This window comes from Protopterus annectens, chromosome 2.part2 (genome assembly GCF_019279795.1).
Source record: "Protopterus annectens isolate FY-2018-M chromosome 2.part2, PAN1.0, whole genome shotgun sequence".
Lineage (NCBI taxonomy): Eukaryota > Metazoa > Chordata > Ceratodontiformes > Protopteridae > Protopterus > Protopterus annectens.
In genome coordinates this window covers 472,740,195-472,757,925 of record NC_056730.1, presented here as the reverse complement: position 1 = coordinate 472,757,925, position 17,731 = coordinate 472,740,195, and the positions used below count along the sequence as shown (strand labels likewise).

At 40.4% G+C, this 17,731-nt stretch overlaps 1 protein-coding gene across 2 annotated transcripts in view; it reads right to left on the bottom strand.

Annotated features, from left to right (window-relative positions):
* Nucleotides 1-2,046: 2,046 nt before the first annotated feature.
* The window catches only part of ANKDD1B (ankyrin repeat and death domain containing 1B), a 1,083,940-nt gene continuing 1,068,255 nt past the window's right edge, over nucleotides 2,047-17,731 (bottom strand). For both annotated transcript variants that reach the window (XM_044063959.1, XM_044063958.1), the window contains exon 15: nucleotides 2,047-3,515. In XM_044063959.1, coding sequence (XP_043919894.1) covers nucleotides 3,457-3,515 — 59 coding nt within the window. In that variant the 3' untranslated portion in view covers nucleotides 2,047-3,456. The remainder of the gene's footprint in view (nucleotides 3,516-17,731) is intronic.

The window sequence follows — 17,731 nt, the reverse complement described above, 5'->3', positions numbered from 1 at the left end:
CTGAGAATCCTATGAATGACATAAAAATCAGAGAAACATGCTAACAGTGACAGGTATTTGCAGCTCTTCTGAGAAAAGAAAGCATTTATTCCATGTGTTGACAGCTAATAATTCACAAGTGACTTCTACAGATGAAGTGAATATTCTATATACACTGCCAGCTGTATGCTGGTGTTACTTAGCTCACACAACCCAAGTATGTTATGATATATGTCAATATGCAGTCTCATAGATAAAGAAGATAATGCAAAATATATATTATTTACAGTGATATCACACTGTTGTGTACATTCTACAGTACAGCAAACGTTATTAGAACAAACAGACAGAACCAAATCATCTTCCTCGAGGAAGAGTAAACCTGTCTGATTGACAGCAGCAATAAACAAGCTCTATAATAAAATGAAAATAATTGCTGTCCAGAAAGAAGGAGCAGGTGCCAGGTTGGAAGCAATCTTTCCTTTGTCTGAACAAACAAATAAGGTCACTGGTGAAATCCTCTAAGGCTGACTTTGAGTCAAAATTGGCCACATCCACTAAGGACAATCACAAGGCCTTCTTCACATACATCTGCAGTCTCAAAGGTAAAATCTGCTCTGAACTGGTGGGCAAGAACACCACATACAGAAATGCCATAGAAATAGCCAACCTGTTGTCAGACAGATTCAGTGAAAACTTCACCCCCCCCCTGTCCTTCCATCAGTAAACTAGGACATCCCCCACACCTGCCTCCCTCCCCTCATCTCCAGGGAGCAGGTCTTTAATGCCCTCTCAAAGGCAAAAAAATATGGCCTCCATGGGACCTGATAACATCCCTGGCTGCATCCTTAACTTAGGCATGAGCTCTCAGCACCAAAGCCCGAGCACCGGCTTCATCCCAGCTGAATGGAGGACAGCCACTGTCATCCCTCTCCACAAAGGTGACAGATCCACTGACTCAGGCAATTCTCACCCCATCATTCTAACTAGTCTGATCTGCAAGGCCATGGAATGCATTATCATGGACCTTATAAACAAGGACAGTGGCAACTTCCAAATACTTGATCCCACACAGTTTGGTTTTATCAAAGGGAGATTATGCCTGTTAAACTTGGTCAACTTCTTCGAAACAGTCACCAAAGCCATGGACGAGGTGAAGACTGTACACACAGCCTACCTTGACCTAGCCAAAGCCTTCAACACTATTCCACACTTGGGCATAATAGATAAACTCTCCCAGCTAGATATCAACCCATATGTTACCAGATGGGTAGCTAACTGGCTCACTGATAGAACCCACACAGTCAAAATAGGGGAAGTCACCTCTAGTAGTAGACCCATAATGAGCAGCATAGCCCAAAGATCCGTCTTGGGGCCTCTACTTTTTGGGATATACTTTTCTGAGGTGCAAGCCAAAACCACTAGTCTGTGGCTGACCAAGTTTGCAGATGACTGCAAGCTGGGTGCTGTCTTAAATTCCCCTAGTGATGTGAACATCATCCAAGAGAGCCTTACCCAAACTAATGGCTGGTGCCAAGCATGGCCTTAAACTAAATGTCAAGAAATGCATCATTAGCTCCTTTGGGGAAAATGGCATCCCCACTAATTATCCCATTAATAACAATGTACTAAGCATGCAATCACTGCCTTACCAAGCACATGCAGCAGCTGCAGAGACCACAGAGGTTCCTGACTAGGAAATTGAAGAGTATCAAACACCTATCCTATACAGATAGGCTAAAAACCTTGTCCCTCCACTCAGTCTCATACAGACTGCTCAGAAGTGACCTGTGTCTGGCATACAAGGGTATCTCAGACCTAGCCTTGATGGAGTTGCTGCATATCCATAAGTCAAACTCCACTCACGCAACCCAGACACAAGGCCTCAACTTGGTCTGTGGCATTACTAGAACTTGTTGGCAGGATAGATTTATGTCCCAAAGACTCCCCCATCTGTGGAATAGACTCCCTCTCCATGTCAAGCAGAATACCTGGGATCCCACCTGTATCCCTGTTGGACATGGGAAACAGGTGCTGACTTTGTGGGAACATGGGCAAAATTCTTGGCTACGCTTATTAGGGCCTCCAGGCCAATAGCCTAGTATCATCCTATGAACCTATGAACAGAAGTCCTTACTCCCATTTGACCTATTATAATGAGGGAATACTGCACCTACTTTGCATTGCTTGTACTGTACTTAGGCAGTGAAATGCCAGAGTATAATACATTGTCTCAGATCATTTGCTTCAGCTGGCATTAAAGTGACTCAACAGGAATATTGCTAACAACTGTGTAAGAACTACCTATTTTACTAGAAGCCATGTTACACCGTGGCTGTGTGATATAAAAATACATGATGTGTTTTGTAAGAATGCGGGTCTTTTATTGTATGCATGTTCCTCAAGCAGCCTACCCTTTTAGAGGTATATTTTGTTACTAACAGTGTTTGAAGGTATACCAGCACTATAAATGTTAGGGATTTACACATATATCCTCTAGGTGTACCTTTATTCATGAGAAAAGCATATTTAAACATGTATGCCTGTCAGTGTATTGTTGATCAGTATGACTGTACACTGGCATTCCTTTGTGAGCTGCTTTTTTGGGGGGCACTATTCTTTGCCATTACAGTAGAAATGCTGCATTCCCAGCTAAGATGTTCCAATTTATCACAGACACAAACCACAGCATCTGTAATTCCAGCCCTAGCTGCCTTCTTTCCCTGTATGTTTTAAAGCCAGCTTGACTTCCCTGACCTGCAGTTGTTTTTTAACTGGATGCAAACACCTGTACCTTGTAAAGTGTATGCAGATACCACTAAGTACTAAAAACCTTTCAGTGTTTTTTTTTCCTCCAATTTCAGAACTTTGATTGATATGGATGGCCTTTCTGTTTTCTCTTTGTTACAGCAATGTATTCAGGCACTTAATAAGTCTTTGGACTCTGCCATGTACTGAACTACAGGTGGTATTTTTAATTAGTTTGAAATGTGGGCAAAGATAAGTTTCCAGCACAACCATGAAAGTATCAAATAAAATAATAGTGCTTTGAAATGAAGAAGTGACTGTTGAATACTGTCTCATACAACATTCTGGAAATTACAGTCTAGAATAATGCACAATGACCTCTAAAACTGATATTTTTTTTGAATATTCATCCACTTTTGCAGTGCTAAGAAATTTTACGGGAATTTAGCTTTTAAGCATCAGCAGTTATCGGTACTCTTCTGCTTGGGTTTTTATGCTGCAAAAGTTTTCTTAGCTGAAGAAATGGTTACTTGATGAGGCACATCTGGTTCCCTTTATGGGGTGCTTCTGATTTCCATGGGTTGCTTCCACAAGTATATTATAGATTTTGGCAGCATCACAGAGATGAGAGGAAGTTGTACTGATCCAAATATTGTTTTTTCTTTCTTTATAAATATAACTAAGATGTGAACTTCCATCTCAGAGTTCTCCAGTAACTTGCTGAGGCTTTCAGGAAATTGTACATTTCTTTGAATCTGTATCCTTGGACGATTCTGCTCTGATTTTCTCTGAAAGAAAGAAATATAAATAATAAAACACATATACAAAATGTACTTTTGCTGTCATACTAAGTGGTAAGAAGCTCTCATCAGTTTTCAGTAACTCTCTAGATGTGATATTATGTTTTTAGAAAGTAGGTCATGTTTGGGGCTAGAACGAAGTACTGTAAAAGCAATACAACTCTGTTGTGTTCCAGTTAACATGACCACAAACCCTGACCAAAATGTGCTTCCCAAACAAAGCTGATAGCACTGCAGATCTGCACAAAGCTGAACCTTTCCAGAGAAAGAATATGCTTATTTTCAGCACAGTTTCTAAGCCCCTGAAAGCTGATTTAAACTTTTTCTTTATTTCTCTCTCTCTCTCTCTCTCTCTCTCTCTCTCTCTCTCCATATTTGTTTGAGCGACAGCATAAATATTTACATATATTGTAAGCCAGACGATAACTACAAGCAATGTGTCTTACAAAGTCACTTACAAATGATGACAGATGAAAGTAGCTTGGTGAATGTGTAATACTGAATGTCATATACATTTACCTTGTTTTTAAGCATGTAGTAAGGATGGAGATGTGCAAGGCAACTGTGTTGTTCTTACATGAACATAAAAACATATCTGATAATCTGTAAAGTATTTGTGCTAATTAGATTTTTTTTTACAGAATGCCTCTTGCTGAGCTGCATTTCTTATTAAAAGCCTGTGTTAATATGGCCGTTATCATGCCTGGTGCCATATTACAAAACTTCATAGGTGGATCAGTTTGAGGTAGGATACAGTACACATGGTTGGGATACTTACCTGTTAGCTCACTAGCTGGAGCCATTCAGGTTGTATACTTCATGTGTGTGTTTTGAGTGAGATAAAAAACATCCTCGCTCATTTAAGCCCCGCTATTGTTGAGTTATATTTTTATTGCATCAGCTATGGTTACGATGTATGTTTAAACCTATTGATTGTGTCCCACAGAGTTCAATTTCAGTCCCAGTCCCCTTCTCACTCTAAATAAGTGACCTTCCCTCCTTCATTTCTGTACTTCATATCAAGGACGAGTTTCATTGTCACATATCAGTTACTCTTACACCTAAAACAAGTGCATAATCCTGCTTAGTTCCTTACAGCAGAAACTCAAATCTCCAAAGCAAAGGAAGTGTTAATACCAAAGCCTGAATATGCTCTACCCTTAGGTGCTTTGAGAAATTCCCAAATCGCACTCTACCTACAAGAATATAATCTTAAAATCTGCCATTTTATTTCTCTCACCAACCCATTCACACACAATCCTTATATCTTGAAGAACATTACCAATACCCTCCCATTACTGAAAGGAATTCAGTTCTTCTGTTTACTTCCCTATACAAGTTTCTCTTCAACAACCTTCACCCCCAGTGTTCACAAACACCAAGCTGCATCCTCTTAACCCCTCATATCTCAGGTTGCAAGGGCCCCAGCATTAGTAAAATCCCAGTTCTGCCTTGCAGTAACTGCAATGCTCTCTTAGAACTTGTCCCACTTCTTGGAACATTCTACCTGCCAATGTTAGTTCTATACACATGCATTTCTCTTTTAGACCAGCCCTTTCTCTAACTACGCTGATTTTGCCCAGTGTGACTGTCTCAACATCTCTCACATCATCTTCTTTATCTTTTCCACTAACTACAATTTACCTATATAACTTGCTTAATATTCCAATCTATAACCACTCCTGTCATGCTTGCATACTCTTGGCTGGCATCACCTTAACTCATGTCATTTACATGCCTTTAGCTGCTATTTCCTTAACTTCATTCAGTATGAAATCAACCTCCTTTTACTAGTACATTATTATATTCCTCCTGTTTCCTACAGTGTATTTCTAGGATGTCTCTTATTATGCTTGTTCACAATTTAGAGTCAGTGTCATATATCATTTTACGGGTTCACCCTAACTCAATTATTCCTGTCATTAAATGCAGTTAGATAATATGTTCAAGTATTATTGCTGCATGCCTTTATTTATTTATTGTATTTTAAATTTGTTGACCAGGTTTGTCCGACTGAGCTGGAGCCCTTTCTCAGCAGAGGTTAGGGGAGAAAAGCTCCAAAATGTTATACAGTTATCATTATACAATATATATAATATATATAATATATATACATTATACAATAACCTTAAACAGCAATGCTACAGGATTGTTACAAGGCATTAAATAGCAATACAATGTTTACCAGTGTCAATAATCAGGAGTATACCACAGCTCTTACAAGATATATAAGTAAGAAGCAATAATCTGTCATTAAGAGGAATATAGTTTTTGAAGTAAGAGGTTACAAAACCTAATTTTGTCATAATGTAGTCGAATCAAGGCAAGACAATTACTATAGAATGTTTGTCTGAGGTGATTAGCTTAACAGGTTTTAGGAGACAGTAGAAAGAGAAGCCGAGGAAGACTATGGAGAGCTAGGGAGAAGAATGAGTCAAGGGCCGGAGGTAAATTGTAGTATGGGGAGTAGGGGATGTTTAAGGAGGGAGAGTGCAGTGGCAGAACCACTGACTTTTAAAGTACTCTTTGGTGGCTGCCTTAAATTGTTTAGGATGTGATGTGTAAGGGTCCTGATCTCTAGTGTGAGTCTATTTCAGGCAATGGTGGGGTAATAGCTATACATGTTACATCCAAATTTAGACTTGGGTTTGTGGATTTGTAGCAGGTCTTGGTTAGAGCTTTGGAGAGGTCTCGAGGGAGAATAATGAGACATGAGAGGGGATGGTGTCAGACAGTAGGAAGGCTGGTATATGATAGAATGAAAGATCTGGACTGAGAGAGAAGAAGCTGGTGGGGTAATTCAAGACAGTTTAGGAGTTTTAGAGAGATACAGTGATGGTATTTGTAGGTTTGTTGAGCAACAAATCTAGCTACCTTGTTATAAGTAGATTCAAGTTTGTTCCGGTGTGATGAGTTAAGATTTGTGAGAATTTGCGAGATGTACATTAGACCGGGTAGATTGTAAGTAAGAGAGAGAGTAACCTTGGCTTCAGAGGTAAGGAATTTCTTGTTACGGTAAAGGAGCCTTAGTTTTGAACTAGTCTTCTTGATGCAGTTATTAACATGTAAGTCAAATTTAAGCTGATCATCGATGGTTACGCCTAAGAGCTTAGTGCTGGATTCTACCTGAATGGGAGTGTTATTAAGGGACAGTATGGAGAAGGAGGGTTTAATATTGTCAAATATTTTAGGTAGGAAGAATAACAGCTTTGTTTTTAAGGGTTAAGGATGAGCTGGTTGTTGGAGAGCCATGTTTTGACTGAGCTAAAAGATGCCTGAGTAGCTGAGAACAGCTCGGAGGAAGAGTTGTCAATGGTGATGACTGTAGAGTCATCTGCGCATTGAACTAAGGATGACTGAGGACAGGAGGTATAGAGCTGATTAGTAAAGATATTAGTAAAGGCCCAAGGATAGACCCTTGAGGTACTCCCATTTTTACAGGGAGAGAAGGAGAGAGTGCATAGTGCCATCTCACTGATTGAGATCTATCAGTGAGGTAGCTGGAGAATCATGCAACAGTATCAGAGGGATGTTGAGGTTGGATATGCCTGGTTAGGTACATACCAAAAGGGGCATTGTATTCAATGATAGGTCTGATGAATGCCAAATACAGTGGAACAATGACTTCCTTGGACTTAGATGCCATGCCTTTGTTTGTAAGTTGCACAACATAGAACAATTTCCTCACTAGACACATGATGGTCAAAGGCTAGATTACTATCTATGTTGGTGTGTAAGTCCCTGACTACTGGGTCAACTGTAAGGGGTGTGTTGTCAATATGATAGTTACCAGAAATGGATGACTTCCCAAATTATACTATTATGCATTTCTTGGCAGTTAGTTTTAGTCCATGGCTCTGACACCAGTTGTTTGTCTGTGTCAGCCCCTCCTGGAGAACATTTGTGTCAGTATGAGATTCAGTGACAGCTCCTAATTTGCAATCATCTGCAAATTTAGTCAGCCAGAGAACACTGACATTGGCCTTGACTTCTGAGAAGTAAATGCCAAAATGGAGCGGTCTAAGGACTGATCCCTGAGGGACTCCACTTGTGACTGGCCTCTTTGTGGAGGGGGACTCCCCAATTCTAACTTTCTGGGTCCTGTCGGTGAGCCAGTTGGCTATCCACCGAGTGACATACGGATTTGTACCTAACCTCTTAAGTTTGTCAACAATGCCTGAGTGGGGTATTGTGTCAAATGCCTTGGCCAGATCAATTTAGGCAGTGTGAATGATTTTGCAGTCATCCATTGCTTTGGTGACCTTCTCAAAGAAGTCCACAAGGCTGTGTAGGCATGATCTCCCCTTGACGAAACCAAACTATGTTGGGTCCAGTGTCTGGAGGTTTACTATATCTCTATTGATCATCTCCATAATAATTCTTTCCATGGCTTTACATATAAGACTAGTGAGACTTATTGGTCTGTAGTTTCCAGGGTCTGTACATGGCCCACCTTTGTGCAGCGGGATGACTGTTGCCTTTCTCCATTCATGAGGTATGAAGCCTGTTTGGAGGCTGCAGTTAAATAGTAATTCCAGAGGCCCTGATAGGTCATGTTTCATGCTATTTATAAGGCATCCTGGGATATTGTCTGGGCTCACTGACGCAGTGTTCTTGGTCTTAGAGAGAGCATCAAGGACCTGTTGCCTAGTGATAGCAGTGGGAGTTATATTTGATGATATTTCCTGAGGGAAGGTTGAGGGGGAGAGATGAGTAAAGTTGGAGCTGAATTTATCAGCCAGCAGGTTTGCTATATGTTCTGCTTAGTATAGGTGGCTCCATTTACAATGAGCTCTGCACACAATTGTGTATTGCCTTTGAGGTTGCGGACATAGCTAAAGAATGCTTTGTGGTTGTCCTTGGCCTGGGAGGCTTACCTCAAATTTGTTTTTTGTAGACTTTATTTGTCCTCTGAGTTGTTTGTTTAGTTTGATAAGAGTGCTTTTGTCCTACTGGGTGCTGCACCTCCTAATTTTTATCATGATTTTCTTCCTCCTGTAATACATCAATTGATTTTGTGATTCCACCAGGGTGGCTTGTTTTTTGAGTTAGCTCAATTCTTCTTCCCAGTGGGTAGAGCTGCCTCTATGCAGCTATTAACATGCTTGTACAGGGTTTCTGTGAACAGTTCTGCATATGCAGAAGTGTTCTCAGGGTTTATAGGGGCTTGAAATTTTGCCAGTTTCTCACTTAATAGCAGGAGGTTAGCCTTAGAATAGTTCCTGAACATTCACGATTTAGCTGGGGGTAGAGGTTTTATTTTTACTTCAAAGGAGACCACTTTGTGGTCTGACCTTACCAGGGAAGGCATTACAGTAGGGGATGTGTAGCACTCTCCCATATTAGTGAGGACCAGATCCAATAAGATTGCACCCCTGGTTGGTGTATTGACTGGTCCAGGGAGTTTGTGTTTACAAAATCCAGGAATCTCTATGCATGTACGTTCGATGTTGTATAGGATTCCCAGTTAATAGTGGGGTAATTAAAGTCACCCATGTATATTGTACTGGGTTGGATGGTTAGTATTTCAGATAAGTTTATATACATAGTATGGGTTTCCTGGTTCATAGAGGGGGACCTATAGCTTGCAAGGAAGTGGTATTGGATTGTGCCTATGGTGATTTGAACATGGAGCAGCTCAAGTGTATTATCCAGTTTGACCAACCTTGAAGTATATTGGTGTACACTGGTGAAGTTTCATTGAAACCCAGCTCTGGAAGGTGTAGGCCGGGTTCTTTGTAATGGTCATCCATTGTAGCCATTAAGGTATGCACATGCCCAGTCCATGGGTTACAATGGGATTCAGGACACTGATGATGACAGTAGCTATCATCCACATATAGATGTCCAGGGAATCTATTTGTCCTTCCACTGAGTTTACAAAACCAATCACAGCATTGTCTCTGGACTCCATGGTCTCCCAGAGGCCACTCACAGTGCTAATCATCCTAATTTCTGTATGAATAGCTGCAGTCTGTGCTCAGATTACAGCACTGTACTTCTGTTGGGTAAGGCAGAGAGCTGCCCAACTGAGGGCCTAGCTGTGACAATGGACAATGCCATTCACTGCTATCCTGCTGTACAGTGGGTATCTATACATCGGAAGCAGTGCACTGGTTTTCCAGTGCTGGCCCACCACTAAAGATGGTTGTGTTGTCAGTCAGAGTGAAGGTAAATCCTATACAGTGGGTTTAGGCTCATCTAGAAGGATGACAGACTGTCAGTGTGACCTGAGACTGTGAGTAGATCTGTGTCAATATCATCAATAGATCCTGGCAGGAAAAGAACTGCTGGACTGAATGATACTGCTTGCCCCAAGATATGTATGGTAATGACAGATGGCTACCTGTAAGCAAACATGAAACATCTACCTGTGCTAACAGTCACATAAGTCTGCAGCCCTGATGTACCTGTGAAGCATATAGTTAGTGTATACTGAAACCTCCCTGAAACTGTTCCTATTGTAGTTAATGTATGGTTAGTGCAGTGTAGGTACTTATCTGGCTGGTCACTATTAGTGCTATGTTGCTTCTGACTGCTCCAGATCCTGTGTCTACACCTTCTGTATACCCTGTCCTACTCTGATCCCCTAAAGGCTTTGTCTCTATATGTAGTTTCCTACAGGCTTAAATGGCTTACTCAGACCCAGAACTGATGGATTTATTGCACATGCACAAAACCCACAGCATCAGAAACACTAGATCCAGCGATCTGAACTTCACTTGTGACATAAACAGGACATGCTGGAGAGACAAGTATGTTTCCCAAAGGATCTCTGCAGTAGGGAATATGTTCCCTATCAGTGTAAAACAAAACTCATCTCTGAGTCTATTTAAATGAAATCTTGACTAGTGGATGGGAAATCTTAAATTTACTCTCAGTCAATCCCTCATTTCTCTTAGAACAGAGGCCATCAATAAGAAAAGCATTATCCTAACACCCCCCCAAGAAATCTTTAGAGCTACCTGTCTACTAACATTCCTCCCCTCGGTATGATACTGTGGACCCAAATGGTTTGGGGTGCATTGCTAGACTTGTAAGGGCCCCAGTGGTCATTAGCCTAGTAGCAACCTATGAACAAAATGTGATTCAGAGACTTGTATGTCCACAATGAGAAAGACCTCATTGGTGGCTTGTTAATGCATCTCTGAATTGAACAGTGGCTCTGCCAGACCTGACCTTGCTAGTGCTCTCCCTACAGACTCCTAGACTACATTGCATTAGCAAAGGCAACACTCTACACTAACACTCACGCATGCATGCACACACACACACACACACACTACACACACACACACACACACACACACACACACACACACACACACACACACGCACACACGCACACACGCGCACACGCGCACACGCGCACACGTGCACACACACACACACACACACACACACGCACACACGCACACACGCGCACACGTGCACACGCACACACACACACACACACACACACACACACACACACACACACACACACACACACACACCAACAAACCTTGATACCCAACAATCTGATTGATTTAAAATATAAAATGTAGTTTCTAAGCTTTCAGTAAGGACTGATGCCATTGGTGAGTGATTTTCATTTAATATCATCTGCATCTAATTTATAGATTTGTTCTCACTGTCTTAGAATCCCAAAAACTGGAAAGAATTTTACTAGTTTCATTTCACTGGTTGAATTACAAGATGCAGTTCCTGCCTATCAGTTCAGGGGGATGCATTATAATTATTTTTCAAAAGTGTTCAAATTATATTCTCTTCTAAGATGATAATCACATGAAGATAACAGTTGAAACCCTTCTGATAACATTACCTGATCATGCTACAGAGGTGTTGCATTTAACCCTGGAAGACTGAATTATTTAGTAATCAGAATTGCAAATCTGCATATTTTCATAAATACTGACAGGGCAAGATTGATCTCGAGCATCAAATGATGACCAGCCTAATAAAGGCCACATTTAAGGAATTGCTAAGCAAGAATGTAGTAGATTACAGTAATCAAATAAGGCAATATTTTGTAGTATGTGGGCTAGAAAAATGGTTGGCTTGGCTAAAGCTTATGCATACTCACCAAGATGGGGTTGAACAAGTGCTGGAGGATGATGTGATGGAGGGACAGACAGGCTGTTTGAACAAGGCAGAGAATTTAAGACAGGATCCATGCAAAAAGTATTCTTAAGGAACTGCCCTAAAGCTCAGACCATGTTGGCCATTAAATTAAAACAACTTAAAGTGGAAAAGTCATCTTTTTTTAATTAGGGATGTGGATGTAGGATGAAATCATGGATAATTATTTGAATAATATCTTAACTTTTCAAGACTGATATGCTTGGTTGTATGCAGAGGAAGGAAATTGTCTGGGGAATGTGCTGGAGTTTAAGCAGTGTTTAAACAGTTCCTGTTATGTGGTTAAGGCTTGGAAGCTCAACCTGAACATGTCGGAATTGTGGAGACCAAAGGCTGGAATATCGAAGACCAACAATATTGAAGCCCAGCTTTGCCCCCCCCCCCCTTCCAGACCCATGTTAGCACTTGTTCCTAGGTCCAAAGCATTAGGGTGTTTTCAGGATGTGAGGTTTCATTTGACATGGTATGTATTCAGTATTCTGTGTTTCGGCAATCCGTTTCAGTGTTTCTAGTAGTTGAGCTTCTAAGCCTCGACCAAGTAATAGTAAACCTTTCAGACAGCTGTGATTTGTGTAATTTTACACAACAGTATTCAGAACATCTGATGGCCCTAGCTAGGGCAGATGCAGATGCAGATGAGTTCATAAAAGATAATGAAGGCGCAGCTAAGGAATACATTCCCCTGGTTCTGATAGCTTTACATCAGAGCTGCACCACAAACAGGTAAATGAATGATAGTTTTACTACAATAATTGATTACAAAGACAAGAGAAAATGGAGGTCCTCTCACCCAAGAAAGATACAGTTATGTCTAGCATCTAAAGGAGGGTAAAAATCTAGCAGTTACAGGCTGGTATAGGCTAATATTAATACTTAATCAAGATTGTAAAATTATTGTGTTCCTACTGAAATCCAGCTGACTTCTATCACTCATTAGCCTACTCCATCCTAATCACTGTGGATTCAACCCAACAATACAGACATTAGATAATATGTTTAAGATATTATTGGTCATACAGAGGCAAAGAGAACAGATTGGATGTTGCTGGTGGTCATATTTGATGTCAAGACAGCACTTGACATAGTGAGTTGGGATTATTTATTCTGTGTTTTGTAAGTTTGGTTTCCCTTTGGAGTTTACATAATTTATATTTAATACTTATAAAGCTGGTAAAGCCAGGGTGAAGGTAAGTGCATAATTATCAGCCCTGTTTTCTTTGTTTAGCAGAACCTGGCAGGGAAGTCACCTGTCCTCCTCTTGCTTGCTCTTATCTAGAGCCTTTGACTTCAACTCTTTGGCAGTCATTTATTGCAAAATTTAAGATGAGGGATGCTGGATCTTAAACTAACATACGTGCTGGTGATTTGTTGCTCTATCTGACCTAGAGATACGTTCAGATAGGTTATTTAGGATTCTAGCCCACTTTAGGCAATTAGCAGGATATAAAATTAACACTATATGCCCTCAAGCAATATCAGTGAACTACAAGCCCTTCTTGGTGCTTCGAAATTAAAACTCACAGTTTTGGGAAATAAAGCCATTAAATATTTGTGAGTGATTTGGTCACTTAGATATAAGAACTGGTTAGAGTTTCATATGCCAGGTTGAAAGGAAAATTTAAATATTGGATAAACAAATGGAAGGGGTTAGATCTAGACCTGGATTTAAAAATTCAGACAATACGACTGTTTATTTTGCCTCTATCGTTTTGTACTATTTAGACAATTTTGCTTTACCTAGGCAAAGTATTTTTGCAGATAATAAAGATTCATAATGTGTACTGGGGAAGGAAGGATTAAGGGTTGCATTTGAGAAGCTGTTATTGTCCAGGGAATCTGGTGAACATGGGCAAGTTATCGGCAGGTGGCTGCATTAAAGCTATATTTTGTTTGGATTACTCAGAATACTCTCCCTATGTGGAAGCAAGCAATCTATACTTCTGCTTCTCAGGATGATCATAATCCAAGCTTGATACTTTGGTTTAGGTGTTTCGCTGCCTTGCCTTGAACGTCCTGATACATTACTGAAGTCAATTGAGTTGGTGTGATTTTTCTTAGCTCTGTTAGGGCAAATTTGATTTCAAAGGGAGCACAGACATTTTGAACAATTGGATTATTAGACATAAGCAGTTAGTGTACTGGAATCAGGTGATGAAAGCTTCTGCCTTCATCGGCTTCCTTTTGAGATATATGGACTCCCAAAGGTGAGTGCAAACACACTGAAGAAAAAAGAAAATGCAGAAGAGCAAATACTGAACATTGCTCTTCCCCTTCTAATATTGTCTTTGCCAGGGGAAAGCTGTCCCCAAACATATATATATGAAATTGCCATACCTCGGAGAAAAGGGTATATTCTGAGAAATGGCAAGCTCATATTTAATGTATGTATATGCAGTGTTTCAGCCATTCAGTCTCCACATTACAGGACTTGGCATTCCAAGTCCTGACGTTTCATATGGTTACCAGCACTATCACTTGACCTACATTTCAGTACCAGTATGATTTTTGCATTGGGGATTATTTAGTATACAGGACTCTGAAACATATTTATGCAGTAGTAATGCAGAAACTCCTGGAAAGTGAAGAAATGCTCATTGGGGGAGTTTTCTAATAGGTCTAAGTGACAGAGACTAGATTTGAGAACACCTGGTCAAAAGGTTCATAGATTAGTACTAGGCTAATTGTCTTTACGTACCATTTTAAACCTAGCCAATTACTCCATGTGTGAATCAAATACTGCACCTTGTGTTTATCAGATAAACACCTTAACCATTATGCCAGCCTCCCACCCTCCCTCCTAGGTTATGTTGCATCATATTAGAGGAGATATAAGATAAGAAACAGATTTGAACAGGAGTGACTTAGGGCATTTTGAAAGAGGCTGCCCATTAAACAATGACAAGATGTTTGTATGGCCCTGAAATGTACTACATGAGCTCATAATTTAGACATTCCCATGGAAATATCTCCACTAATATTCAGTCCCAGTAGATTATGGCATATGTTTCCTAAAAAGTCCACTTGTTATTGGAGAAGTGTACCTGGGTCGCAGAGCACAAGGCAGTATCATTTTTAGTATTGATCTTGGCTGTTTCTTTATAAACAACAATTGCAAAGCCTGATTGATAGCTTAGGCCTGATAAGGTAATGACCATCCCATTTGAGTTTTTGTTTGGTATTTTTAATTGTGGGTACGACAACTCCATGAAAATATCTTACTGGGAGTAGTAATGCCACAAAAAGAAAATCAGAAATAAAAACAGAAAAAGCCTACTATGGTACTAAAGACAGAAGAATTATACAAATTATTATTAGAGCTATCCTGTCAATTAGTACTGAGGATTAAGGCCCTGAGCTGTAAGTGTGCTATTTCTTGCAGTCTAAGGTCCATGTACTGATTCATTTCACCTCTGTTTGCTTATTGTATCACTCACTCTGAACAGGATATTTAATCAGACAATGGTCCTGGGTTGCCCCTGAAAAGGGACGCACAGTAAACAAATGGACTAAAAACATTCTAAGCAGAAAAGCTGTTGATAACCAGCACTATGTAAACACATTGCTGGATATGGAAGAGAAGGCTTTGTGGAAGTAGCGGTGGTTGAAGTATATATTAGTTCTTCAATCCCCTCATAGTGACACTTCTTATTCATTTTTTTTCTTTTGCTTACTTTATTTATTTATTTTTTTAAGTCATATTGCCTAGGTGATTAATTAATAGTGGATCTGATAGAGCATTTTTGATGTAAATCTTGAAACAAATGGCAAATGGTCTTTTTTTTATTTGCCATTATTAAATAAACTTTTTCAAAAAAATCAGATTCACTAACTAGAAACTTTATCAAACTTGAACATCAGGGCTACCAAACTATTTTTTTATTTATTTTAATTATTAAGTTTCTTAACTAAGGTAGGTGATTGATACACTGTCTGTCCCTTTCAGCCACAGTGTGGGAAGCGCACATGCACATAACATGATTATAAATACGAATAAAATAGTATACAGTGTTTTGGCTAATATGAACACTTATACTGGCAATTTATTTTGCACAGTACACTTCATACTAGACTACATAAGCTTGGGCTAGTTTCACTGTTCCACGGACAGCAGAGAAATGACATAATCAATGTGCATAGTGGAACAAAAGAGGATTACCTACCGGAATGTTGTTCCAAGTGCAAGGACATGCTTCTAATTAGAATGTTGAGGAAAAATCAAGAGTTGTCAACTGATTTTCAAAATGTGTAGTCAAGCTTTAACACTGTTTAATTAAGGACATCAGCTGTAAATTACGGGACTTGTGTAGACAATTTAAATAAGTTATATGAAAATTGATGCTATACTGCAATTTTTTTCGGTGGCATAACGGATTTTACCTTTGCTAGTACATGACATGACTTAATATTAAGGTGTCATAACTGGCATTACATATACTTTATTTGCCATTTGAAGGGTAAGGATTAATTTTTAGTTATAGAACAGCAAAAATGTTTGTATGGCACCAAAGAAATAACTGACATAAAATAAACTTGGCACCAGGGTCTACCATGCAATAAGCTCCATACTAAGAACAGAAAAATAAGATATTCCCCGGGATTCATGAAGCTCGGCGCAAGGCCGGCGTAAGGCCTGCGCCGGCGGTGCATGGAATATCCGGCGCAGTAGCGCCATATACATATTAATGAGAGTGCACCGGAATCACAGACACGTGCGTAGTGTACGTGAGCGAGCCCAGGTAGGATGCGTCTGGAGGCGTGTCTAAGCCGGCATGAGGTGAGCAACCTAATGTGCTGACAGCCACGGTCCGCCCACAATAGTAATGGCAGCAGCCAGGTCCCGTGCAGAATGAAACGCACGTGCAGTACGCAACATAGTCCCCGTTCCAAATTAAGGGAGAAGCAAATAGAAGCCACCAAGGCATAAGTGTACCCGATCAAGGAGCAAAGGATACGCATAAGACCGCCTCCGTCCCGCAATGCACTGTCAGTGTTTACACTCAGAGAAGGTGTACAGTCCGCATGTCAGCGCCAAGACCGACATAGGAGCAGCGACTAAGGTCACCACCTGTCCCATTTGTTTGGGACAGTCTCTCCTGTACAGTTGTGTACCGAAAAAACGTATTAGAAATGGCTGATGTGCTACGATTGTAGGACACAATGATATCCCGTATGTAATGTAATGGTAGCATGAATTGGTTATTTCTGCAACAGAAATACCGAAATGACACAATAAACAGAATAAGCAAGGAAATTGCCACAATAATAAGCAAATTATTTAGGCAAACAAGTGAATTTCTATGCTATATAGTGACCGTTTGTATGTGTCGGCCTGTAAAGGCAGATGTGAGTCCCGGAAATATCCCAGATCGGAAAATGGAAAAGGTGGAAACCCCAGCAGCGACATGGGCATGGTCACCAGGGTTACCTGCTGTCCCAAAGTGCCATGGACAGTCCCTGATTGGACAGTCGTGTCCCTGCAACAATCGTAAAAATGGAAAATGACCTCGATCCCCTGCCATGGAAATTCCCGCAATATACATGTAAATAGTAGCATAAAACATATACATTACGGTATGGAACACAGACATGGCATAAGAAAATAAATAAGGAACCCAAACGCTAACAGAATAGGCTCATAGTATGGCAAACAAGTGAAGTTCTGTCTACTGCACTAGCCCTGGGTATGTGTAGTCCTGCAAATTTCGAAGTGTCCACATAACATGCCCCACTATGGGCATTGGAAAAGGTGCCAACCATAATGGTCACAAGCAGTAGTGACAGTACATAGCCGGGTAGCTGTGCCGACATAACAACAGTAAGGAAGCAAGATACCCCAAACACAGGCAAACATGTGCATAGCAACATATCCCAGACCCAGCAACATCTCTGTTGCATACACTGGATGGTGTATGATGAAGTGTAATATCCAGAAGCAGAACCCATGCATTCGGATGTACTACACAATAGCCTCATTGTACATGTCAGTCACACCCATGTATACCCCTGCACCCAAACCTGCTAGCATCCGTGTGCAGCTATACAACCACACACAACCAAAAAAA